Source organism: Musa acuminata, chromosome BXJ3-1, assembly GCF_036884655.1.
Source record: "Musa acuminata AAA Group cultivar baxijiao chromosome BXJ3-1, Cavendish_Baxijiao_AAA, whole genome shotgun sequence".
Classification (NCBI taxonomy): domain Eukaryota; kingdom Viridiplantae; phylum Streptophyta; class Magnoliopsida; order Zingiberales; family Musaceae; genus Musa; species Musa acuminata.
Genome location: NC_088349.1, coordinates 10,078,983 through 10,106,745, shown reverse-complemented (window position 1 = coordinate 10,106,745; position 27,763 = coordinate 10,078,983). Strand labels below are relative to the sequence as shown.

The window sequence follows — 27,763 nt, the reverse complement described above, 5'->3', positions numbered from 1 at the left end:
TAATCATTGGCATGATGTCTCACATCACGTTATGACAACAGCATAACGTTATCACAAAATTGATAACAGTCATTAACTGATTACCATCAAATTTTTTTTATACAAAAAGTAAATAACAAAGATTAAATTCGAACTCATAGCTTTACGATAAATTATAAAAATCTTTACCAGCTAATTATGTCGGCTGAAACCTTCAACATTTCAGTATATTAATTGATAGTAAAATTGCACAAACAAAAAGAAGCATAGCAGGAGACCAATGTGTAACTGTGAGCACATATATAACTCTGCATCACTATTTTGGCAGCGCATGACTATGCTGGGCTTATAGTTAATTACACCACATATTTACACCACAATCTTCCCCGATAATAAAAATACCAACAAGCATATAGTTAATTTACAATCTGAGTTGCGGCAGCGAGTTGTTCTGACCACAAAAAAAAGCCTCATTGCAGGTGTCTCCAGAAACCGACCTGGCAAAAGATCAAAAACTTTCAGGTCCAAAGTGCTACATGGATGATTAACAATGCGCTAAGCACCGACATAATGTTGTTGAAATGCTGAAATGAGATGGTAATTACTGACAACCAAACAACAAAATCATAAGATAGTAGACATGCCACACGGCCAGCAAAAGATGATTCCCTTTCTTTTTTCTTTCTGCAAGGGAGGGAGGATTCGTTTGCTTTCCTCAAGGATCCCAAGAGGAAGATTTCTACCAGAAGAAAGAACCATTGACTGGTTACACCTAAAGAATAGACTCGTCCAACAAAATTATCTACTAGAACACAAATTAGAACTAGGTAAAAAATGGTACAAGGATATAATTGTGATATTCACAAAAAAAGAATAAAAACATCTGCAACCAACAGAAAGTAGCATGAAATTTATTACGGAACTAGAAGGAAAAATGTGCATCAGGTATTCACACTAACAAGATGAAAATGAGAGCACAAGACAGGTACACGATAACTTAACTCTGTTTCTGCATGCCCACAGAATGTTAGTGGCCCATCGATAACTTCAGTCACCGCCAATATTGAGCCCAACGATGAATGGTCTCAACCATTTGAGGAAACAATGCACTAACACTGTCAGTTATGAGATCCTGGAAAAAATGGATGGCGTCCTCGTCGTCCAGATCCAATCGAAACTTCTCTTGAAGCTAATCACAAACATGACCATTTAATGAATGTATATAACATCTATCAGACTTGGATCTCATATTAAAACAATGAAACAGGATTGGAGTACCTTGAGAATCCCCTTTTCAGGATCAGAAGCTATGTCAGGGATGTTAGAACCAGCCATTAGGTGAAAGAGATTCAATATAAGGTTGCTGGACTTTCGTAAAATGTTGTATGCTTCACAACAATAAGATTTGAACCTTGTATAATATTGGCTGCAATGAAGGAATGAACTAAATCATGATGTGCATATTAGCTTCTAAATTGTAACAAACTAGATGAAGATGCTGATCCAACAAAAAAATTTGTAACAAATAGGATATAACTTGAGCAAACTTTTAGCATGTAGTTTCATGCATTGATCAATATGACATTTCATAACATGACAGTGCATTAATATAACATGCAGAATGATGCAAAGCACACGGGAGTTACACCTTTTAATGCTGGGTTTATGTTTTGCCAATGCATAATCCTACATATAGCAGAAGCACATCCATTTGTGACTATATGATGTGTCATATATTTGATCATTAAAAGATGAAATACTGGTGAACTTGTAAAAGCCACAATATCTTATTTTATCATGATAATAATTAATTACATGTGCTAAGGGCCATCAGTTTTCTTATCTATTCCATCAAATATTTTGCTCATAATCTTCAGTCTAATACTTTCAGACAAAAAAATACACAAGATAAGAGCAAGAAAACATTATCTAGAGATACATGAATCATGCTTTTTTGATACTCATCCATTGTACACTACTAAGAGCAAGGACTGCTGTCTCGTACCAACCACATTATTGATCCATGGCCAAACCGATACGTACACCGGTATGTACCAAAGGTTCAAAGAGGGCGGAGTAGAGGAAAGAATAGATGGTGACGGAGGAAGAAGGAAGGAGCAGTGATTTAAAAAGCGCTAGGCGCCAAAAGGCGCCAAGGTCCACAAACGCCCGAGGCGCTAGGCGCTCGCCCGAGCGAAGCGAGGCGCTAAAATATAAAAATATATAATATAATTAATAATTTTAAATAAATAAAAATTAATAACATTAAAATCAAAATAATATATTATTAATCTATTAACAGAAAATTAATCATTTCAAAATTCAAATAAACTTAATATTAAGAGTATACTGAGCCTGATGGAGAAACGAGGAAGCAACGGCGAGCGGCGGCAGCAGCAACGGCGAGCGGCGGCAGCGGCAGCAGCAGCAGCAGCGACAGCGGGAAAGGGAAAGGGAGCGGAAGGCGTGAGCAGCGGGAGGCCTCGAGGGAGGCGCGAGCAGCGGGAAGGCTCGCGGGAGGGCTCGCAGGAGACGCGAGCAGTGGGAGGGCTCGCAGGAGGCGCGAGCAGCGAGAGGGCTCGCGGGAGGCGCGAGCAGCGACAGCGGCGAGCAGCGGCAGTGGGAGTAGCGGCAGCGAGCGACGAGATCGCGATCGGGATCGGGATCGAGAGAGGCAGCGGCAGCAGGTTAGTGTTGGGTTAGGGTTAGGGTTGGGGTTATATCGGTTTAGTTGGTTCGATTGAACCAACTAACAACCGAACCAGGGCCGAACCAGACCTAAAATTCTGGTTCGGTCGCCTTGGTTTACCCAGGCGCTCGCCCGAAGCGCCCAGCGCCTAGGCGGCGCCTGTTTGAAGCGCGCCGCCTGGGACATTAGCGAGGCGCTCGGGCCTCGCCTCGCCTCGCCTCGCCCGAGCGCCTAGGCGAGCGCCCGAGCGCCTTTTGCAATCATTGGGAAGGAGGAACAAAGAAGAAGAAAAAGGAAGAAGAGGAGGAAGAGGACGAGGAGGAGAAGAGGAGAGAGTGTTCTCGAAATCAGCGGCAATGGGTAGTGATAGGCAATTTACAGTGAAGAGGGCTCATGAAAGTTAGCCCTAAACCTGTAGTTGTTTAATGGTTTTTTTTCCTCTTTTTAATGGGTCAAACAGGACCACCAATATGGGGGCCTACTGGTTCATACCCCGACTGGTATATACTGCCCGTTTCATACCAGTACAGGTGAAATCGCATTCCATGACTAAGAGAAAGTAGTTGTTAGTCATCCACATGATCTCAGCAATGTCAAAATCAATCAAACCACTTATAGTACTGCAGCAAACTGCCATAACATATAAAACAGTTGAGAGCAATTTGAATGACCATGTCATGAATTAAATGATGCTTTACAATATGTTCTGGTCCAAGCAAGATTTGTGCTCAGGCATATGCATGCACATGGCAGAGTTTCTCAGAATGAAAATGCACAAAACAAATTTATTCCATATATTTGTGGCAATCAAGAATTTTGGTTTCAGCAGCATAAGCAAGGAGGTCCATGACAGTACAATACCACGACAAATTATATGCATTAAGAAGAATCTGCATTTTTATCATCAACTCTATAAAGCATATGTACTACTACATAAAGGTGACAAGTTATAAACAATGAATCAGTATACCTTTCTGCTCCACCCATGGCCTCGACCATTTCTTTGCAAAGCTTCATAGGCGGTGGAAATGGCTTGGGATCTCGACCCAATATAAAGGCAAAATCCACATGAAATAGACGACCATCATCTCTAAGGAGGAGGTTATCCAGATGTCTACAGCCATGATTAACACTTTGGTTTCATTATATCTCAGAAAATTGAAATTGCCATATTGTTTAAAATATATTCAACAATTTGATGAAAAATGATACCAGTGTCAGCATAAGAATTTAAATACAGTTCAAAAAGTTATAATCACCGAGCAAATAGACAAGACTCTTCTAAACATGGAAAAGCACTCTTCCAAGAGAGAAAAGTTATAAACAGAGACTTCTAGAATGGAAAACTAAGACAACACAGCATACATTTATTCCACCAGGAATTGTTTCATTACACTAAGTGAATTTTTACTACTCTTTTTGCACCCAAGCTAATGGAACATGAAATGGTTATCAGACAACTATGCGGAAACTGAGCGGGAAATCCAAGTTCACGAGAGTTGGGAGGATTTCTTCCCCTCTAAAGGGCACCTAGAAACTCATGCTTAATGCGAGAAGCCAAGAACCGCAAAGAGAGCTAACCGGCTCAAGAGATGTTTTGCTTGGATAAGGCACCATAGGAAGTATTGTATTCTTGTAATGTATTTGATCGTGAGACAGAAAGAAGGATTTTATTACTGGAAGCTAATGAAATATGAAATGGATATTAGAATGTGTGTAATTATTATCCTTAAGTCAGATGGTCATATATACCAAGGTATGTAATTTCGAATAGTACCGCCCGGTATAAGCAGTACGTACCGATCCGATAGCATACCGGTACACGGACCATCCGCTACCGGACGGAACGTGCTATAGTGCTATAATATAGCAGTGCTATAATAAGAGGAAGAAATATTTAAAACTGCTCGGTAACAATGATACAGTACTCCAACGGTCAAATTGACCGTTGGAGCCCTTTCTCATAGTATTTAAACTCTTCTCCCATATTTCACTCAATTACATTCTCATAATCTTTTAAACTATCTTAAATTTTTTTTTCTCACATTTGTGCTCTCCTAAACTCTACAAAACAACGATTTGTGAATTGAATCGAGACTGATTTGAGAAGATTAAGAGGAAGATCTTTCTAATCAACAGGTATGTTTACATAAAGACAATCCATACTAACTGAAATACGAACCTTGCACAATATATTCTTCGAAGTCCGAAAAAGATATGTGATACTATTCTTACCTAATTTACATTGATTTTGCTAAACTTATGCTATTACTATATTTATTTCTAACTTAAAAACTCTATCCTAACCTTTTTTTATTTTCAGATATTTTCGGAGGGTTTTACACCTAAATTAGGTGTACTACTTAGTACGCCAGGTTTTACACCTAAATTAGGTGTACCGCTCGGTATGCCCTGGTATACCGCTCGGTACACGATACCGTACCGAGCAAACCTCGAAACACCGGTACGATACGGTATTGCATACCTTGATATATACAATGACAGCAACAAGCATATAACACAAGTATATGGAATTAATTACAGGAATATTGGCTCATAATTGAGCTCTACCAAGAGCAAGTCACTAGTCAGAGTTCTCAAATTCCTAATTTTGATTTCGCATGAAGTCTTCATACCGCTTCCTCTACCGCTCCTCTCATCACTTGTATAAGTTGACCCACCATACCGAATTAGTTCATTTATAACTTTGGACAAGGTCCAGGACACCTAAACAGTTGCCCTCATTTTCTGTCCTCGATCAGAACTGCCACTAGTTGGTCATGGACATAACATTTATTCTATTTTCCTAGTAACATTGAATCCATCTGAATATCATCAACTTTCCTACACAATTTTTTTATTTATGTTGTCTCAGTATCTTGCATGCAAAAATTTCAAAAGGCCTGTAAAAATCAACAATAATCATCCAAGAAAACTCCTTGGTCAGAAAAAAATAACGAGAAGTGACCAAATGATATACTGATGCCATACTAGCAACATCAAATGGCATTGTCCTAAATAATCCATCGATTATACTTGTACCCTCTATATTACTCTAAATAAAAACGAAAACGGAAATGTCACTTGGCATTGTCCTAAATAATCCATTGATTATACTGGTCATGTTTAGAAACGGAAATGTCACTCTAAATATAAAAAAATTGCATAAAACACAATCAGATATGATGTTTTCACAAGAAAGGACATGACCGAAAAAGCGAAGCAACCTCACCTGTCACCTATACCCAGTATATATGTGATAACTGAGTAGCCTGCACAACTTTTTATAAATGTTTCAAGGCATTGAGCTGTTATGCCAAATGGTCCATCTTCATCAGGGTGAAACCGCTGTAGATAGCTCACAATACTACGGTGTTCTGACAAAATCTAATATACCATTACCCAGTCAGTGTGTGAAACTAATTATACAAATATACTAAATTCGAAATTAAAAAAATTGTCAAAGACTTAAAATGAATATAAAATTGGAACAGATGAATATGCTTATTGAACCCATCACTCCAAAATAAAACAACAAAATTGTAGAACATGATACTTATTTGGACCATACCCATGTACTACTACTACATTAAGTACTCTATGATGCAATGACACCATTAAATTTTATCACACATTATAAGAATCTAAAGTTTGTCGAACACCAAAACACCATAAAGAACCATCTTCATTTTACCATGGTAAGAGCCAGAGAACTTCAGACAAACTCATATATACTAAAATGCTTTGGCATTATAGTAAAAAAATTTCACTTTGATGACAAGATCTTCTCTTGTGCAATGTAGCAACCTTCTTGGGCCATTTCTGCTCTTCAAATGTAAATTATTTTTGTTTGTGAAACATTTTCATAGTAAGAGTGTCAGGTTAGATGGCTTTAATCTGTGGGAAGAGGAAAGTTGCCTACTTTTGGACATATATTCGTATTGACAGCTTAAAAATGAATACATACCTTTTAACCTTCGGCAATATCTTACCTTGACTAAACATCAAAAACTAAAATTAATTGCCCAGGTAAGAAATCTGGTTTGCTAGTATCAGCTCTAGATTAGTATCTGACCACAGATAAAGGACAGATATATACACAGGAGAACTCCCATTATTCTAAGGTGTTAATTGGACGACAAAGGATAATAGCCTAGAACAGATTGTTGAGATACATGAACACCTGACTTTGCAAATAATCTAATTTTCCAAAATGCAGTCAAAGGGGCCAAATCTACATATGCAGTCATATGATAGGATTAGCTTACACATAAAGTTGATTTAATCTCCATATATGTAATTACCACATAAGTGGAATAGATGGCTCCACATAGATATGGTCCACATTAACCTAAGCATACTGTCTAATATGTGGTTTATATTTCCTCTTCATCATTGCCTTGCCCCTCCAGTCACCTGCCATTGACCGTGTGGTAAGGCAGCAAATGGTTGAAACGAAGTAGCAGCCATCTAGACTGTTGGAGAGGACTGAAAACATTGTCACACTAGAAAATAATATTATATCGTAGAACCTTCACCAACTATATGTTCCAAGAAAAGAATAACCAACCACAACAAGAAACTTCATTAGCAAAAGCATTGCATTTCATAAAAATACAAGCTTCCATAGGCAGTTGTCTACGCATTGCAAGAACTTCAAGTTACCTGTGCAAGGGAGCTGGATGGAATAAATTCTAACATTCCTTCATCTTGCCCAGTAGCAAGAACTTTGTAGGGGGTCAAATGTAAGTCAAGATTTTCCAACTTAAGCAACCGATCCATAAGAGAAACCATTTGAATAACCTGCACCAGTGCGACCAAATCAAATTCATACAGCACGTAACAGGTTCCCCTCGACCAGCATCATGACTACCAATATTAATTTACGGATTTCAAAGTCAAAGTAACACAAGAAAAAGGAAAGCAAATGAACAAAAAATAACAACTTTGTAAAACCATGTAGCTGGGAGCTCCTAATAGAAAGCATTCAATGTAATGTACTCTTCTAAATGTCAACTGTTCTGGACAAAGTTTGCCAATGTGTTTTGGACTAAGTTTAGCCCCAACGCAGGACCTCCCTTAACAGGTAGGAAGCATGTAGGGAAAGAAAAATTAAGCACACATGGCTGTAGAAAAATGTAAATCCCAAAAAGAGAGTCAGAAGAACAAGTTTAGTTTTGGTTTACAACGTCAGAAAATTATTGTAGCTTTAATTAAAAAGGCTCACTTGAATGACTGGTTTTAATAGCCGTGAAAAAAAAAATTGCATCCAAGGTAAAAATGTGACCACTTAAAAGATAAAAGAAAAACCTTGTTAACATCCAAAAATAACAGGATGAACCAGAAGGCAAAGTACCAATTCCAATTCAGAAGTCAGAGAGGATAGAGAGAAGCCAAAAGATTGACTTCTATGGGAATTCTAACTTAAGACAATTTGATGTCGGTTTATCTGGCAAAAGAAAATTTTGAACTATGGTTTTAGCATGCTTGGTAACAAATACAGAAACAATAGAAATGTTTATCTAGATGATTTACTGCCAAAAAATAAAAACTAGTTTCACATTTATAAGGGAACACCAGAGAGACCATATGAAAGAACAGATAACCTATAGATATAACATTCCAGAGATCAACATCATATCCATGCAAAAAAAGGGCACGCACACTGACAAAAGAGTATATGAATATGTGCAGTTATTTTCTTGTGTTTGCCAGAGCATTGGAAAATAAGGAAATTTGAATCTCATCCAACAGAGAGTTGTTACCAGGGACAAGAATGATAACCCTTAAAAAATCAAGGCATGAGGCTGAAAGGTACAAAATTCTCCTTTTTAGGAATACAATAAAAAAAGCAACCTACCAACTGATCTTGGCGGAGATCATCTCCCTTTTTAAAGATCACTTTACAAGTTCCACCACTGGCTGTCCTAAATGTAAGACGCAAAGGATGCAGTGCACTTTTGAAAATGGATGATTCTGTTGGCACAATACCAGTTATGAGGATACCAGGAGCCAGTGGTGATCGAATAGGCTGAAACACATCAACAACAATAGAGAACACTAAATTTGTCAATAGAGGAAACAGAGCAATAAACAAGAGAAAAAGATATCACAGGTTCACAACCAACTCTAATTAACAAAAGAGTAAACCTTGAAGCAAAAACAGCTACCTCATCAAAATAGGTAAGCTCACTAAGGAGTCCAGAAAGAAGCTGCCTTAATTTTTCTATTTTCTTTTGTGTTCCACCACGTACATTTCTTACATCCCTCATAATTGAACACAACTGAGCTGTCAATTCCGTCTGACGGACCAAACTTTGCCATAACTTAAATCCATCTTCATCTTGATTTACACCAGCTTCCAACTGTTTATTAAAAAAGAAATTTTGAGATTTTAAAAGCTTAAGAAAGAACACTTCATGTAAAAAAACCAAATCTGACCATATTTGTTGAATAAATTGAATCTGTTCTTTTTTTATTTTTCAAGACAAAAAAAGGCAGTGTAATGCATGAGACTCCAACCAATGTGGGGTTTAGGGAGTCGTATTTCCTTTAAATTTGCAATCAGTCCTAATTCAGATCCATTTGAAGTATTTGTCATCAAGGCAATGAACTGCCAATAAAAGTTTATATGGGTCTGTCATGCAGAGTTATCAAACACAGTGTTGGACTCTTGTCAAAATCTTTTATTAAAGAAGAGCAACCAAGTGCAAGAGGCTCCAGTTGCTTTTCTTATTTTACATTTTAAATACCAACTATAACAATGATGCATGTTAAGCAACATTGAAATGACCATGTGGCTTTCTGTAAAGTTATCTCAAATATTTAACGTTCACACAATATTTAAACATCGGTTTCAAATGTACAACAACAAAACCATAAAGTACCAACTATTTGGGAGTTTCAAATCTACAATATAGACAAATAAACTAGAGTTTTGAACATTAATTATAAGTTGCATATTTAATAATTATCATTGTATTATTAATGAACATAAATTAAAGTCTCTTGAATATTAATTAGGATGATTTTTTAGCATTAAATAGAAAAATAAACACAATGGATGGAATTCTTAAGAAAATGACATGTCATTAGTTGGTTCATAGATACATTGAAAAGGAAAATTCTATCAAAAAAATTGACTAACTTTCAACAGATATGCACCTAAGCTGTTCACTAGACAGTGATACGACAGAAAAAGAGCGAAACCAACTTGTACATCACGATGTGGCATAGAACATCCCTGATGATTTGCTGATGAATCTGATGTGACCAAGCCAGAAGTCCCTACATTATGCAAAGGGACAATTGTCCAAGCATTTTAATGAGAGGCTTTCATCTCGATCTTCTAGGGGGTACAGTGGAGGCAAAATTGCCTCAAATGGATGGTCAGATAGGATAAAATGGAACAAGAGAGAGGCCATTTTGAGAAAAGCAACAAGGTGAAAGAGCAGGGAAGAAGTAGAGACTGTCATTGAGCAGTGTTAAAGGAGAAGGGGGCAGTGGCCATGCAAACATCGTGAACGTTAAAGAGGTGACAAGACAATAAGTTGCTGGAGATGGAGATATTTGGTGAAGGCGAGACAATAAGAGATAGCGGGTTAGGTTGGTCCCTCTCCTAAACTGTTCAAGTCTTTGAAGGTTAACAAATTACAAAAAGTGCTAGGTATTTCTGTAGACTTGAGTTGTTGCCTCTAATAGGTTAAAAGACATTCAATATTGTTTTTTAGTTATTTGATCTGATGACTAAATTATAGTACATTAACGCATAGTAGCAATTTTTAGTGGAGTTATATTTTTCCAATTTTAGTGGATCTTTGATATGGCACACAGGTGCCAGTCTCCCTGTAATTTTTTATGTTTTTGCTACGGCTCATTGTATCACAAGAATCCCTCATGTTGGCAAGTGAAACACGATGGCTACAACATCTATACATATATCACCATGTTCGTAATATGAAAGACTTTTCTATTGGACCAAGTAATCAAAAAAGTTCATATCTATCATGAGGTTCCACATATGTTTCATGACAGATATGACATCATACCTGACTTGAGACCACGATCATGTAGATAATAACCCAATAAAAATGGTGGCCTTGGATGATATACGAGTATGCTACCAGGCAGAGTGCCAATTGACCAGCCTTGGAAGATTCTAGGTAGAGTGACAACTATGGCATCATATGCTGATGTAGTCTAGTAGGGATAGAGTATAGGCGTAGTGACAACTAAAGACATTGACCGAAATGGCCAGAAAAAATGTCATGTCCATAGCCCTATGATAATTTGGGTAATGATAAGAGATGGTATAAAGCCATTAATCATCTCCAAAAAGTAACTCCAAAGTAGTCCTTTGAAGGAACATCCATGTGCATGACATGTGGCTTCCTATTATGTTCTAAAATTTGCATTACATCATTAACAAAATAATTTGAGAAATAACAGAAAAGAAAGGCATTGCAAAGAAAGTTAAAATTATACTCTCATCATACTATCTTCCAGCATGTCGTAAGTACAATAGTAACGCTTTGCATAAGCAGGATCATGAAGCTCGACTGCTACATACCAACGAAGGAAGCTAGCTATCTCGATATTTGATAAAGCTGTAAAAGTTAGGGAAGAAACAGCACAAAAAAGTTAAATAGATAAAATAAAGGAAAGCCTATACAAATGTTAGGAAATAAAAATATGTTCATAGATAATCATCATCTCAATGATAACAATGAAAAACGTCCAATACCCAATAAAAGAAACATTAATAGATAACCATTATCTCATAATAATAAAAATGAAAAATGTTCAATACCCAATGAAAGACACTAAGACCAAATCATCAAAGATCCTTGAAGTGAATGAATATTCATTTATCAGTAGAAGAGCAGAATGAAGGAATGTCAACAATCACTCAGCAAAGGAACGAGCAAAGAAGGCGACAATAAGTTGATCTTAATTGAGCAAACAGGTACCTAGGATCAAGGATTGTAATCCCATAGTGGGGTACTCTACCGGTCGGAGTATTGACTGGTACACATGTACTGAAGACTCAAAGAGGAACAACAAAAAGGAGAAGAGAAAGTAAGAGGTGGTGGTGAAGGAGGAAAAAAGCGAAAGAAGAAGAGAAAAAGGAAGAGGAAGGATGAAGAGGAAGTGATGGAGGAAGAGGAGGAAGGAGGAAGAGAAGGCGATGGAGGAAGAGGAAGGAAGAAGATGGGAAGATGGAGGAGAATGAGGAAGGAAGATGCTGTGGCAGTGGGGGAAGAGGAAGAGGAGGAGGAGAAGAGGAGCATACCTGGTCGGTGATGTGTGGTGGAAAGCAGGGAGGTAGGCAGCGGCAGGGAGATCACATGTTCAGGTTTGCGATTAGGAAGATTAGTGTGAGAACTATTTTTTTCTTTTATATATGACCCGGACAAGACATCCTGAAATGGGTTGGGACCATGTACTGGTTCATGCCGGGACTGGTAAATACCAATCGTAACGTACCAATACAAGTGAAAAGAAGTTCTCTGGTTTAAATTACTTCACCTTCTAACTGTGCTAAGTGACATTGAATAGACAGTTGACATCTCCATCTTGTTACCCGTTATGGTAATCCCAATTCCCAAAATCCTTTAGTAGGGTCAATTTGTCATTTCATAGTCAAGTGATTTCCTCTCTTAACTATCACATGCCTCAATTACCTTTTTGTACTCTAAGTTGTATATTTTCACAAACAAAAATCTACCAAATCTCAGACTACTTATCCTGATGACCTGAAATGCAAGGGAAAGTATAATTTTAAGTACAAAATATACAATATGCTTACATAGTTAAATATCCACAACCAAAAATGTAAAAAGCAGTCTTGCAACTGTTCTTGGTACTAATGGCACTTGAATTTGTAATGGGTTAAAATAACATACAGCGTTGCACAAGAAAATGTGACAAGCGAGACTTATCCGATCTCTCAAAACGAAGAGCTTGCACTAGCTGAAGTAAATAACATTTGAGTTCCTCATCATCAGCCCTCTCAAGAACACTCACAGCATATGCACGAACCTGTTTAGAACACATTGAACGAGAGGAATTTGTAATTGATAACTGAAGTATCATATCAGAAAATGAATCACATGCAGTTGTTCATGATAACTAGTAAAAATATTTATGTAATTTAGGTAATTGATCATGTGTGTCAACTTCTCATCCATCAGGATCAGATGTGAATAGCTGCTACTTATCAATATGAAATCACCTCTAATACTAAAAATATCAGGAAGTGGTGTCAATTTGCAGCAACCACTGTCAGTTCTAGATTACATTAGTTGGTTTCAAGATAATCCATATATATGCTCTAAAAGATATTGTTAACATCGCATATATCATAGAATTATGTTTCATCCATGTAACAAGATCAAATAATTATGAAGTCCAACTAAAATGTACAAAGCACTTTTGAAGTCATTCATGGGGGAGATTCTTAGACAATAACGATGAGATGTTAGCATGTATTAAGGTAAGCAAAACAAGTATCTTAAAGAAATCTTAAAATCATCAAATATTCTAATCAAATTAGCTGACAATTAGTAGATTGAAGATGAAAGGGCTAATCATGAACAGTACAAGGGATACCATGGTTTGAAGTTGCTTTACGGTTATATACGTCCCATATGTTGTAGGATATGATTTTAAGATACATATGCTACGTGTTGCACATTGAGGAGAACATCAAACCTAAGTGAGAGAAACTATCATGCAGAAACCTATAATTTAACTGTGATGCTCCAACATTAGAAAATGATGATAAGTTATACTGAGAAATAAATCTAGAATGGACCTGCCTAGCAAGTTTGTCAAGTGAGATTGCAACATTAAACATAATATTGAAGTGAATTAAAAGTCCAGCCTATTGAATACACTATTATAAATGAGTACCATCCCTGCAATAGCCATATCAGATTATCAGACAATGTTTATTAAACTTTCAATGAAAGTTGGACAAATATCACTAGTCAATGACACAAGTATCTAGGCTAAACATTATACAGAAACAACAAAAGCTTTCTATAATCTCACTTCTTCACTTTCAAAAACAGGAGACAAAAGCTCCAATGCATCGGTGACATCAATGGTTTCCCACTTTCCCATCAAATCAATTGCCTGTTTTGCTTCCTGTGGAAGATTTATCATAAATTAAATGGCAGTTAAAAAATCAATGATGAATCTCCTAAATGTGTAATATAGCAGAAAGAGATATATCAGGAACATTTGGTGACGAAATTATACAAGTACAAAATATCAATCATGAAGACTAATATTGTTTCTTTAATGTACCTAGATAATGCTGAAGCATTTGGACAGTCATATAACACAAGTACATAAATTAAAAAAATATATTAATACTAAAATTTGCATTTCCCAAGGAATGTGCCAACTTCGATGGACATGATGAACAGCTGTAAGAATCTAAGTACCATATGAAGCTAATATATACAAAAAATACACATGACAGATCTAAAGCACTGAAGCAGCATATTTTCAATGAAAAGATCACATTTAGTCCATATGACAGAAAAAATCTAGAGGTCCAAGTATCAGATGAATGTGCAGAGACCAAAAACTCCAAAATTCACTCTGAAATGTAATCCAACTCTCCTATAATGGGGAATGATTACATGCTAAAATAATTACCATTAGATGAAAGATATTAATCAGCAGCATATGCACAAAGTGCAACATTTCATGGACATATGCAAGATTAATTCACAGAAGACTCAGAGAAGACAAGGAAATACAGCAAATTTGAAAAGAAACAACAATATGATATTGAAGTAGCATCTCAGTGAGCTACAAGATTCTAACCTGAACATCACTCCATTCAACACAGCGTAGAAATTTGGTGAGGGCCTTCTTCTCTGACATCAAAGAAAAACGAAATTTCCACAATAATTGTCTCTCATCACCAGTTAGTGCACGTGTTGGAGGATACTTCAGGATTCCCTGTATTAACCTTCATGCCAGATCATGCATCATCGTAAGCTAGAAGGAAAGGGATAATATTGCCTTTGCATATAGAAGTGCTTTTGTGGATTAAGTTAATCATCATAATCCATACTCATTGGACAAAAAATAGATGACAGCCAGTACTTCCTACACATTTTTTCTGCCTTCAAGCCTAGGGGGAAATGCCTCATAACAGAAGTACAAGATTCATTTGGCATAAAAATAACCTGCTAGGAACTTTCTGTGGTGTAACGTACATAAACTATCTCATCGTCCCCACAACCATGAAAGTGCATTCTTTAGCTCATGTTTCCTTTAGGCTATTTGTTATTAGCCTAAAGGTTCAAGCACAAAACATAATGAAATTCTTGTGTTAAAAATGTGAAAACAATGTCAGGTATGGAACAATATCACAGATAGACTACCTCAGAAAAGCAGATTGAAAAAGGCCAGGTACTGAAGGTATAGAAATGCTACATGAAATGATAAATGCCATAATTGCAGTCTAAAATTACCTCCTTTCGTTAACACTTGGTTTAAGATCCCTATCAATAATCCCACGAGTCAAGCTTCTAGCAAGCTTTAATTGCTTGTGCTCTGAAGGATTTGTCCTTCCAACTTCAGGATCCCAGACAGTAACAAGCTCATTTGTCGAAGATACAGGGGATGGTGCAAAAAAATTCGCTCCAGACTCCTGCAAGTCAAGCAAATAAATGGGTGATCTCAATTCACAAAACAATGATTCCTGAGTCAATAGATCATTGACAGATTGCATAAACAAATCAAGACAACTTCAACATAAAGGGAAAATTTAAATAGCAAGAACATTTCTATTCCTAATATGCTACATTACCAGAAACAGAAAAATAGACAACCAATTCTCAAGCCACTTTACTAAGGGGTTCAGTCCCTTAAGCCCAAATCAAATAACTAAATATAAATTATTGGATGAAATTCCACTAATTCAAATTAAAGTTGAGAAAGAGAACCAAAGAACATAAACAGATTTAATTTGCAATTGTGTAACAAATTTATGTAAAAATGTTCACCAACACTGAAATTCACTCTTCACCTAGAAACCCAAAAGTATACCAACTATTCCAAGACAACAGAAAAATTAAACCACGTACGAGGTCTTTAATCAGTGACAAGTAAGCTCTTCCCAAACAATTGAAATGGATCAAAGAGCATATGGCCTATCAATCACTATTGCCATCATATTTTGCCAACCTCCCCAGCAACATTTATGACACTGAATTCCTGTTTTTCATGAATCAATTGCTGATGCTGGAAGAAAAAATTCCTTATTACATAAAATCTATGCTCATCATGCAGAAGCTACAGAATCTAAGCACCAAGACCTTATTCATCAAACAGCTTTGAAGAATCTAAACAAAGAGATGACAATAGTATTTAAAACAAGGACAGGGCATAGTTAAATCATGCTACGTGGCTAAGCATGCAACAAGCCCTTGAGCAGAAAGCAGCAATACCCAAACTTGTCATTTATTCCCTAATAAAGGATATAATTCTATGTTTCATCTATCAAAACTTTGACAAGCCACTGAACATTTATTCCCTCACCAGGATTCATATATCATATCCTGAAAGCTAGCTCGAAGAGTGATCCTAACAAGAAACCTCAACATCTATTCTGTGCAATTTCATGGCATTAGTAACACAGAACAAGACAAACAAACTGAAAACAGTTACTTCATAACACTATGTAGGAGAAGACTAGATAAACTCCTAAACAGGGTTCACAAGATCAGGATCAATGTCAGGATTGGTGTATGGCCTAGGATCAGTCGAATCAGAATGAGCAAATATTAATCTACAAATCAAAAGTTCAAATAAAAGGGGAAAACAAAGAACACATAAAAAATATATTGAAGAAAATAAAAGTTTGGATACCCAAAAGACTATTTTATTACAAAATCTAATTTTAAAATAGTTAAAACTAAAATATAAAAATAGAATGATGAAGGCAAAATTATGAACTCCAGTCTTCATGTGAATTCAAAGACACCCACAGATCCCCTCATCTATTACTATCTCTCTTGCTATCTCTTGCAGCAATAAGAGAAGAAAAAGGCAATTCAATGAAATATAAAGGGCAGCAACAAGACAGGTTATGTGTTTCCCCTTATCCTCTTCCCTTTCCTCCGACATCATCTGCTCTCTCTTGTTCTATTTCTTAAACTAGCAAAAACATATTTGCTAGAATCCATTGAATCATTATCCTGGATCAGCCAATTCTGTTCAATTTTAAACTGATTCAGCTTGGTGGCCTTGGCCAATTGCCAGCAGTAGTTTAGAAAGTTACAAATCAGGTTCGCAAGTGGCTAATCAAGATCCACATTAACTGGATCGATCAGATCAGAATTGATTGTTCCGAAGAAGCTGTTCCTTATCACTTGGGAAAAGACTGATATGCAAAACAAGTTAATTCCATAATCTTGTTAGATTATCTAACTTGGTGATGAATAAGACTTCTAGCGCTAAATTTGCATTCATACAATGGAAAAAATATTATGGCAATAAAACATAAAAAAAGAGTGGCCTAGTACATAAGACAATCGTAAAAAAGGTGTGACCAAGTACAGATCCTACCAATGCAAGGTGAGGGGAAAATAAAAAATTGTGCAATTTCATGACTCGAATTATGGTCATCCAAGTTTGTGAAGGATCGACACCATCATGATGCCAAGGCTTGCCTTAAGGTAGAAATAATGCTTTTTTTCTTCTTTTTATGTGATGCACATGAAATCTTGATTAAATCACTTGAATAGTCTCTGAGAGATTGTATAGTGGTGAAATTGCTACTAACTGCAAAAAGTTCATAGAAGTGATCAATTTCTAAAAGATAAACTTTTCCAAAGTTAACTTTGTAATTACTAAAAAATGATACTTCAATTCTGCCACCAAACTGAAGTTCTGATCAAAATTACAGCAATCAAACAACAATGTTAATAAATATGTTTTCTGTGATTAGTAAAAAACCCTACAAGATAAAATTACATAATGCAAACAATTTGAGATATTGGCTAACAAATAAAAGCCACTGAACCAATGAGTTCTTAAGAACTAACCTGGAAAACAACCCTGTGCTCAAAGCTGCAAAAGTTTACAACCAAGCTAAGGTGGGAGTTTTCACTCGTAATGCTTTCTCTTTCCTTAATTTTATCAACAGTTTTAAAGGTAAGACGATCCAACCAATCAATCTGTTGTATTTGGCCCCTTTCATACTTGTTTACAAGCCTCTCCAGACGTTCTATCTCACCACGCTCATGCTTGGCGACCTGCCAATTTGTAAGCATTTAAATAGATACATAAATATAGAAAATGTCATGAATGTCGATTTGTTGTAACAAAGTGACAACTAGGGTTCATTGACCATTATTTACATGAAGAAAAGAATTCAACTAAAACCTGACAATAACCTTTCCTGGTGTAGTTGTCGGAATTGCTCCATCTGCCTCTTTTCCAGGCCAAAGTCGAAGCTTTTGCCTCCCTGTTTTCAACTGTTTTTTCCTATTAAAAAGAAAAACTGTTGCTCCACCAACTAAACCATTGTCATTACCACATGAGACATCCCAAACCTACAAGCAAAGAGAGCCATAAACTCGGCTTTTAGAACACTGAAGGCAACCATGAGCTCAAGAAGATACATGAGGAAAAAATCATTGTAAAATCATAGAAATACTAAAAAAATAGAATTCCATGTGATTCATCAAACCAAAACCAGTGACTTTCTCTAAATCAGGAGCAAAGCTGTAAAAAACAAGTTAACTGTTGAAACTGAAAATTAGATAGTGAATAAGAATATATGAATTTAAAAGAGGGAACCTGGTAGTTTTCTCATTTTGGTAAAAGTTTATTCATATTCAACTTCTATAGTAACATCTTATTAAGGACATCTATGGAGGTGTTGGTACAGATTCAAGGTCAAATTTTTAAATCACATATAGGCAACTTAATATATTTGAAACTTGGAATAGCATGTCATAAAGCTGTTATTTAGAAATCCAGGTAAATTTATCAAGGTTTAATTGCTTTGACACCTCGCATGATGAATAAAGTACAATTTACTTAACATCCAACCATATGCAATGCGATGGTAGGCTTTACAGAGGTGCACAAGCAGCAATGACAATATCAAGTAAAGGAACCTATCAACAAAAATTAAAATGAACATACACTAGTGATAATCCAATAAGTAGTAAAAGAGGCTCTCATACTCCTGTCCTGTGGAGATTCTTGATACGATTGACTCACGATTAATAGAATCAACCTTAAAAGTAAACAGCTTTTGTTAAATCATATTACCCTTTGACAATCACAAGAGATTAGTCATGTGAGCTTCTATACAAAATATTAGCATTTAGCTGCCTCGAGTATCTTGTAAGTACAACAAGCAATATGCTGTGTGCTGTGTGCTGTGTGCCACAACTCAGTGCCCCACTTAAGGCAGAGTTTCAAATGTAGCACACTTCCAAAAACATGCCATCACTGATCCCGACCCCCTCTTGCCCCCTGAATGTGTGTCACATCAGCCAGTAACTATCAAGTCACAACATGAAACAGAACTCATAGAAAGATAGTTACAAGTCAAAGTATAGTTTTTGTCTTTCTGATATGGTACAAGTTTACTGGGATTGTCAATAACATAAAATAATTATTGTACAGTGAAACGCATATTAGCACAAAGTAGTGTTGTCAAGAGGCAGGTGCTCACATAAGCACCCACGGAGGCGAGGCGAAGCCGAGCACCACAAAATGTTTCAGGTGAGGAGTTTTGATTGGGCTGTTTTTTTTACCACTAAAGATGTTCAAAAGGATAATAATAAAGACAAATGCATGTAACTTGTGCCACTTTTTGCTCCAAAGCAGGACAAAGCAGACTTAGCATGCAAGAGGCGAAGGTACCTCGTAGCACATGTGCGATATATGCAGCTGCATATCCTTCGATGAAGAAAATTAAGAGCTCAAACTATGACAAGATGTTGTTTAGCATACCAATCTAAGGAAAAATTGTCCAAGAAAGTTCCTCTCAAAGTGTTAGCAGCAATCTAACAAATCAAATAATCAACCTCCATAGAATATGGTCTTTAATAACAAAATACTGAAAAGGGTGATAAAAGAATTCATTATTTAAAGGTTGTCTTCCTTGAAGATGAGGAAGTGAAATTTGCAGAGTAATGCTAAATATAATATGATTTTCTTTTCCTTTTATGTTCACCCAGAAAACTAAGCAAGTAAATAAATGCTTACATAAGTGCACGAAAATGATCTACAGCTTCTAATGCTGAAATCTGAAGAACTCACAGAATTCAAGTTACAATATATATATATATATATATATATATATATATATATATATATATATATATATATATATATATATATATATATATATATTATAAAAGCAAAATGGACTGAACAACTTACAGTAAAAGCAAGTTGGGCACGTGAAGTCAGGTCCCGGTACTTTGCAGTCAATGTAATAAGCTCATTCCAGCAATATGGACATCCTGATGCTTCCAACCTGACATGAGACTGACAAATGTCCTAAATCATGCAATGACTAAGAGATCAAAAAGGTACCATATATAGTAACTAATCATGCATAACATATGCCTAAAAGGTAAAAGGACAAGAAAACCTTGTTTTTGTTGACAATCCAAAAGGAGCCCCATCAATGTGCAAGGTGCACTCCACGAAAATCTCTGCATTTCTGTTCCCAGTCGGCGAATCAATTTCTGAAAAATTGGCAAAAATAGACATGAGACATCCAACAATGGTATCACAAGAAAGAAAACTGAAGAATTAATGTTGCTCAACTTACATGGTCCAGACAATAAAAAGAACAATTAACAAAGCTTTTGGAGATACACAGATGAATCCTTTCTCATGACAGATATCTATTGAGGATAGTGTCACTAAATAATTTAATCATCAAGACATCAACGTGACCTTTGTTAGTACTCTTAACCAAGTCTTTTCTACACTCTTCTGTCTCCAACATATTAGATAAATCAGTTCACTTTGTCTTACTAGTGAATCTCTAGGTCCTATTTGGATTAGTTTAACCCTCATTAAATATTTTTATTTGATTATTGGTCGCTGTTACCCTCATTTTTCAAAATGTATAAACAGTTGTTATTCTATTTTTCCTAGTACCACAAGATTTTCATTGTAATATCATTATCTCAAGTACAGTTTTACATATATCATTCCTGATCCACAAAACTGTGACCATAAATTATTGACATAGTAGTTTTCACATAAGTTTCTTTTCTGATATAAGCAATCTAATGATTACACAATATTCCGAGTGACTGTCTACATTTTAAACATCTCATTCAAATATATTTATGATGTCTGCTTGATCTCCCCTTTCTCTTTGAAAACCAATTCATACTAAGAGTTTCTAATTCAAAGATCCTTGACTATCGCTTTCAACTATGTTCAATTCTCTCTCCATATTATTTTAGTTACACCTGTGTTTAAAATTAGTCCTACTTAAGCTAATATCTTAATCCAAGTATTGTTCTTCGATGGCATCAAATTATTTGTTACCATTCTAACCATGTTGGTCGTCAAAAGCCAGAAATTAGCCTTTCCAAATGTCAACATAGCACATGCCAATAATATTTTGGCACAGCACTGCATTGACAGGAGACTCATGAATGTCCTTTCGATGTTCCCACTTGGCCCAATGAGCATGATAATATTTTCTTTTACTTTCTAAAGTTGTTTTCATCAATTCTAATTTTATAATATCCCTGTTCTACTCTCTGCTGGAAAAAAATTATATATCATCAAACTTCATATTGGCATGTATCTATATTTGCATTATTTACCAGTAGATATTTTATGCAAACAAAAAAAATTGAAACATTCAAAATCATGAAACCCTAGGACAAAACAGAAATGAAGAAGACTTACCAGCCGGAGGATTAGGCAGACAACCTTCGAGTCTCTCAATCCGGAAGGTCACGGGAAGATTTATGTCACAAGAAAGGAAGAAACGGAACTCGTTTCCACCCATATTAGAGAGAAAGGTGGCCTATTATCATCGAACAAGAACAAGGGGATGGGATAAGCAGGCGAATTCCAGACGAACACACAAAAATTAAAGATTACCTTCAGGGCTCAGCAAAGGTCGACAAGATAACGGAAAGAAATCGAAGGGATTTCTCCAGATTTCTCCGACGGGAAAAAGATAAGGACCGCCGCGGCGATCTACTGGAAGTCGTCGGAGATGAGGGAGGCGGCACTGTCGGGGCCGCTGGAAACGGATAAGGAATCGCTTACAGGTGGACTAGATTACTATGGAAAGGAAACGGAGCGCGGCGGCGATCTACTGAAAGTCGTCGGAGATGAGGGAGGCGGCACTGTCCGGCCCGCTGGAAACGGACACGGACCCACTTACAGATGGACAAAATATAACTACGGGAAAGAAACCGAAGGGATTTCTCAAAATTTCTCCCGTTAACAGAACACAGCGATCTACTGGAAGTCGTCAGAGATGAGGAAGGCGCCGCCGGAAACGTACACGAAACCACAGGTCGACAAGATTGCAATGGAAAAGAAATCGAAGGGGTTTCTCCAGATTTCTCCCATTCAGGCGATCTATCGGAACCCGTCGGATGTGAGGGAGGCGGCCCGTGAAAACGGACACGAAACAACTTACAGGTGACGGTCGATGTCGGCAGACGAAGGGAGATCGCTGACGGCAAAGGAGAGGGGCGGGAGATAAGGGGAGATTGGCAGATCAGGGCGCGATGAAACAGAGCTCGTTGAGCCGAACCGCACGCGCAGATCTGGTTCAGTCGGACCCTGACTCGAACCGGACCCGAACTGGTTTCACCTGGTTGGGTCCTGCAACCGGCCCAGGCCCATCCAGTCCGCAATTTACAGATCATATTACATAATTTAAAGTTTTAGATAGAAATTTACAGATCATATTACATAATTTAATGACATACTTTTAATTAGTGAGATTAATTAGTTATCATCATATTCCTAGATTTGAAAAAATCCTAAAATTACTTGAACAATATAATTATTAAGATCTGAACAATTCGAATCTTAGCTTTTATGTGTCTGCATAATGTTGTGTGTCGTGCCGCATTAAGGCACTCGTGTAATGGCTTTATTAAATCCAGATCTCTGTGCATCCAATAAATTCTATAGTGCAAGAAGACTGAGATAGCTCGACCAACCAGTTTCACTTGTTCTGGAACCACATTTAGTCCATCCTCCTGCGATTAAGCATGGCCTTGTCGGTGAGCGGCCAATGATTGAAGGGTGCTCTACGCTCGACTGATGAGCTCTCTCATGTCTTCTTCTCACACGAAAGTATCGTCAAATAATTCTCGTAAAGCAAGCAAACAATTTCCGGCGCACATATTAAAATAAGGAGCAGCTCAGACACTGTATCCAAGAAAATGGAGATAGACATGATGTGAGTCATTGATGTGGGACAACAGATGGAGGAATCTTAAGAGTCTGAGTTTGTCTGGTGTGTGCAGGAACAGTGGCCACCGAGAGTAGCCATCACCAAACCATGGTAGCAAGAGGTCCCCCCAAGCAACTATCATGGTGTGTTCATCCACTCCGAGCTGCAGGAGGAGGAGTCGAGAGAGCCTTTGAGAGATGCCCGAGAGACGAATAATGGCATCTACCAACACAACTGTTAACGTCACTACCCCGCATGACCTGTAAATCCCCTGTTCATGGGGCCTTTTGTCTTCTGCATCTTTCCCTACCCATGAATGGCCATCTCCTTTTTCACCGAGGTCGCAAGAGTAAGAGACCACTTCATCTTCGTTCGTACTTCTACTTCAGATTAGTGAGATGTTTACCTTCGGTTGCCCTCCAAATTCTCGGTAACTACGACGTGGATTCCCACACAACCCAATGATACTATCTCGAAGTTAAAAGAGAGGCCGTCGACGCTGATATCATTGTTCATCTGTCCGACAACGATGACCCGCGTCACAAATGTTCCAACTGCTACCATCCGCCGATTATATCGTTCCGGCGTGGGCACCGTCTTCTTGTCCCCTCTTTCGCCTGTAACCTACAGCTCCCAGTAAAAGACATGCAGTAGAACAAGTCACACTGACAAGTTCCCAACAGTTGGCAGTGCTATCTATATCCCTGCTCCTGATCTCTAATGGTTTCCTGAGACCACCAAGAGACAAAACAACTGGATCTTAAATGACACAGCACTCACGCAACTACCTGAGCATCCAAAGATGGTGTTTTTCCAGGGATTTTGTTTAAGATTTAATTCGACATTAAAGAAAACAGTGACTGCGTGAGTCGACAAGAAAACAACCAAACAAAGCCTCGCTTTTACATGAACACAAACCCCATCATCCAACGGCTCTCAAAGTCGAGTCCTTGCCACAGGAAGAGGAGAGAATTGGGATGGATTGGTGGCGATGGCTCGATCCGACGGTTCAGGCCGTATCCGAGACGGAAGTAGAGTCCGAGTCGAAAGAGTCGTGGGAGGGCGAGAGGTCGCCGCCGCCGCCCCGGATGTCTTCGATCATCTTCACCACGCTGCCGATCTTGGGGCGCTGGTCCGGCGCCAGAGCGGTGCAGCTCATCGCGATCCGGAGCATGGCCACCATCTCCTCCTCGATCCCCTTGTACCGCATCAGCTCCAGGTCGAACACCTCCGCCGTCCACTCCTCACGAACCACAGATTGCACCCACCGCGGTAGGTCCGCAGCCGCCTCGCCGCCGACCCCGCCGTCCGCCGCCGGCTTCCCCGTCAGAAGCTCCAGAAGCACCACCCCGAAGGCGTACACGTCCGCCCGCTGGGACGCCCACGGGCGCCGCCCGTCGCCCGGCGCCTCGGGGGCCCGGTACCCGCCGGCCCTACCGGCTACAGCCGCCGCAGGGCACAGGAGGGCCAGCCCGGCGTCAGCGAGCCTCGCATTACACTCCTTGTCAAGTAGGATGTTCGTGGACTTGATGTTTCCGTGCGTCAGTTTCGGCGACCGGCTCGCCTGGTGGATGAAAGCCAATCCCCTCGCTGCCCCCATTGCGATCCGCATTCTAATCGTCCAATCCAGTGGCGTCCTCCCAGGCCCTCGATTCCCTGGAAAGATCAGATTTTAAGTCGATTCCCTGGATGAAATAGCAAATTTTTGAGGCAAATGGGTGCTTGGAGTGGCGACATTGCTTTACCGTGGAGAAGGAAGAACAGGCTGCCGTTGGGCATGTAATCGTAGACGAGAAGCTTCTCATCCCGAGCGTAGTAATAGGCTTTGAACGGGACGAGGTTGGGGTGCCGCAAGCGCCCAAGGATCTCCATATGGCTCTCGAACTCGCGCTTGCCCCCCACGAGGACTTCGCGGAGGCGCTTCACGGCGACGACGGTGCCGTCGTCGAGCACTGCCCTGTAGGCCGTCCCGTAGCCGCCCTTCCCCAACATCTCGGCTGAGGCCCGCAGGAGGTCCTCCAACAGGAACCGCTTCGTTCCCTCGAAGAAGACCATCTTCCCCCTCTCGAATCCGCTCCCAGCCGGAGCACCCGCGGCGCTGCCCTGAGCGGCGTAAGGGCTGGAGGAGTAGACTATCTTTTCCCCCTCGTGAAGGCGGGACGGGCTCTTCCCGGCGAACTTGCGCCAGAAGTAGCAGAAGAGGAAGCCGGAGACGAGGACGAGCACGACAAAGTCGCCCACGACGATGGCCACCATGGCCATTCGGTTCATCCCCGCACGGCTGGCGTCGACGGCGGGGCGTCTCGGAGGGGCGACCTCAGGCCGGGCGGACGGAGAAGATGCCACGACATCGGCGGCGGCGGCAGCAGCAGGAGGAACCGGGGCCACAGTGGTCGCCGAGGGACGGCTGGGGTTGCCTACGAGGACGCGGCAGGTGGGGAGGGGCCCGCCGCAAAGGGCCGGGTTCTCCGCGAATGCGGTAGCGGGGAAGGCGGCGAGCGAGGGAGGAACGCCGCCGGAGAGCAGATTTGACGACAGGTTGAGGTCCTGGAGGCGTGGGAGGACGAGACCGGAGATGGGACCAGATAGCCGGTTCGAGTCGAGCCGGAGGGTGAGCAGGCGGGATAGCCGGTTAAGCGAGGCCGAGACCGGACCAGTGAGGTTGTTGGAGCCGAGATCGAGCCGGTAGAGGCGGACCAGCGAGCCGACCGACGGCGGGATGGGACCGGAGAGCTGGTTGTGGGAGAGAAACAGAAGCTTGAGCGCAGAGAGCGAGGAGACGTTCGGGATGGTGCCGGAGAGGCGGTTCGACTTAAGGCTGAGTACCCGGAGCTGGTCGAGACGCGTCACGGCCGGGAGGCAGGCCGGGCCGGAGAGGGAGAGGCCCTCAAGGACGAGCCGGTTGACGCGGCTGCCGGCGCAGGTGACCCCATGCCAGGACGCGCACGGCGACGGGTCGGACCGGTTCCAGCTCGCCAGCCTCCCGGCCGAGTCGCACGCGGCCTTGATCTCCAATAAGGCACCCAAGTCTCCGTCCAAAGTGTCCAAAGAAGAAGAGGAAGAAGACAGTAGCACAAGAAAATGCAGCAGTAGCAGCAGCGGCATAGATCGAGCCAAATGCGGCGAGGAAAACAGCTTCTTCTCCCCCATTTCCTTCCTTCTTCTCCGAGGAGGTTTGGGAAGGAGGAAGACTGAAAGCTGAAAGTGAAGACAAGGCTGTAGTAGTCCGAGTACAAGCAATGCTGCTTTTGTGTTGAGGGTCTCTTTTAGCCTTTGCCTTTCCTTTTCTCTATTCTCTATGATTCAGGGAGTGGCGTGAGGTGAGAGAGAGGGACCTACGAACACTTCGGGAATGGGGCACGAACAAAGCACGGAGCTCAGAGACGAAGCCATTATTGCCCCGATCACCTTAATTCACTTCCCCCTCGATCTCACCTTACGGTCAAACGATCGCGGACGACGAAGTCCAACTGAAAAAGCAGAAAAAGAAGCTAAAGGAAAAGCCGGGAGACGGATATGTTTGGATGAGAAGATCTATCGTCGCACCACACTCAAAGATCATTGCAGCAGCGCGCAAGAAAAGGGACTGTTATCTTTCTTAGATCTGTAAACCTGCTGCGGTACGGAGATCGAATATAAGCCAGATGCCTCTCAGATCAAGCCTTGGCTGGGATCCTCTTGGGAACATGTTATGCTGTCGTAGTGCAGCGAGTGAGCTGTGCCGGAGGACAATAATCCACTCGTTTTGAAGAATAAACGATCACGACTATGGAATCGATCCAATTGTGGTACGAACTCGTAGAAAAGCGTGCTGGTTAGGTGTAGATTGCAATACTGTATTAAGATTCGCGCAATCTAACACGAGGAAAGCATTCAGTGGTCGTGAGGGAGGGTGGGAATGTCAATTTTAAATTGAACTCGCTCTGTGCAGACAAGATCGAATCGGAATCAATCGATTTTAACCAGAGAATTGTGGCAAGTTCGAGTATAATTTTCATATGAGACAAATCGGGATCTGAATTAAGACGACATTAATTATCATCGTCCAATCTTTCAAAGAAAATTATATTTTTTAATGGTAAATGATGAAATTATAATTCAAACTTAAGATATTATAATAAAATATTAATATCTTTACTAAATAAATATAATATTATATTATAATAAGCAATAACTATTATTAACTTGGGATCCATCACATGATGTTACGATTCTTTATACTAGATAAAAAATAATGTGTTTGGTTAAGTTTAAAATATTTAAATTTAAATTTATAATTTATATTATGATATTTTTAAATATTTTTATTATCCGTTCTCGTATCACTAACGCTAATTATTTCATCTTTTTTTACTATCAGATTTTCTAAGCATATGCTAATTTAAAATTTTGAGCATCATATCTGAAAGTCTTCTAGCATATCTCCATACTATCTAGTTATTCATAAATTAAAATATTTATTTATTTTATCTTTCTTAGTAACTTCATAAATTATATATATATATATATATATATATATATATATATATATATATATATATATATATCATATTACACAAAACTCTTGACGTTGCTCACCATTTTAAATATTATGTTTTTACTATATGAATAATATCTTCATCAACATCTTCATCTCTTTGAATAAT

General features: G+C 39.2%; 2 protein-coding genes across 3 annotated transcripts; both read right to left on the bottom strand.

The window, feature by feature from the left end:
* Positions 1-185: 185 nt before the first annotated feature.
* LOC103991980 (phosphatidylinositol 3-kinase, root isoform) lies at positions 186-22,420 on the bottom strand. 2 transcript variants are annotated; one of them, XM_018829747.2, is made up of 19 exons: positions 21,800-22,420; positions 21,602-21,722; positions 20,316-20,412; positions 20,102-20,198; positions 18,094-18,252; positions 17,743-17,952; positions 15,166-15,344; positions 14,510-14,657; positions 13,724-13,819; positions 12,574-12,709; positions 11,153-11,274; positions 8,839-9,033; positions 8,529-8,699; positions 7,334-7,471; positions 5,901-6,055; positions 3,639-3,782; positions 1,258-1,405; positions 982-1,168; positions 186-476 (listed from the first exon to the last, which is right to left on the bottom strand). In XM_018829747.2, the coding sequence occupies exons 2-18, from the start codon at positions 21,702-21,704 to the stop codon at positions 1,031-1,033; spliced, it is 2,436 nt and encodes an 811-aa protein (XP_018685292.2). In that variant the 5' UTR covers positions 21,705-21,722; positions 21,800-22,420; the 3' UTR covers positions 186-476; positions 982-1,030. The 2 variants fall into 2 exon arrangements, with proteins under 2 accessions (XP_018685292.2, XP_064992772.1); XM_065136700.1 differs by having other exon boundaries at positions 22,350-22,384.
* A 1,486-nt stretch (positions 22,421-23,906) lies between these two features.
* On the bottom strand, positions 23,907-26,760 carry LOC103991990 (probable leucine-rich repeat receptor-like protein kinase At1g68400). The gene is made up of 2 exons (XM_009411544.3): positions 24,863-26,760; positions 23,907-24,773 (listed from the first exon to the last, which is right to left on the bottom strand). Exons 1-2 carry the CDS (start codon positions 26,265-26,267, stop codon positions 24,127-24,129), a joined length of 2,052 nt encoding a protein of 683 aa, XP_009409819.2. The 5' UTR covers positions 26,268-26,760; the 3' UTR covers positions 23,907-24,126.
* Positions 26,761-27,763: the final 1,003 nt, after the last annotated feature.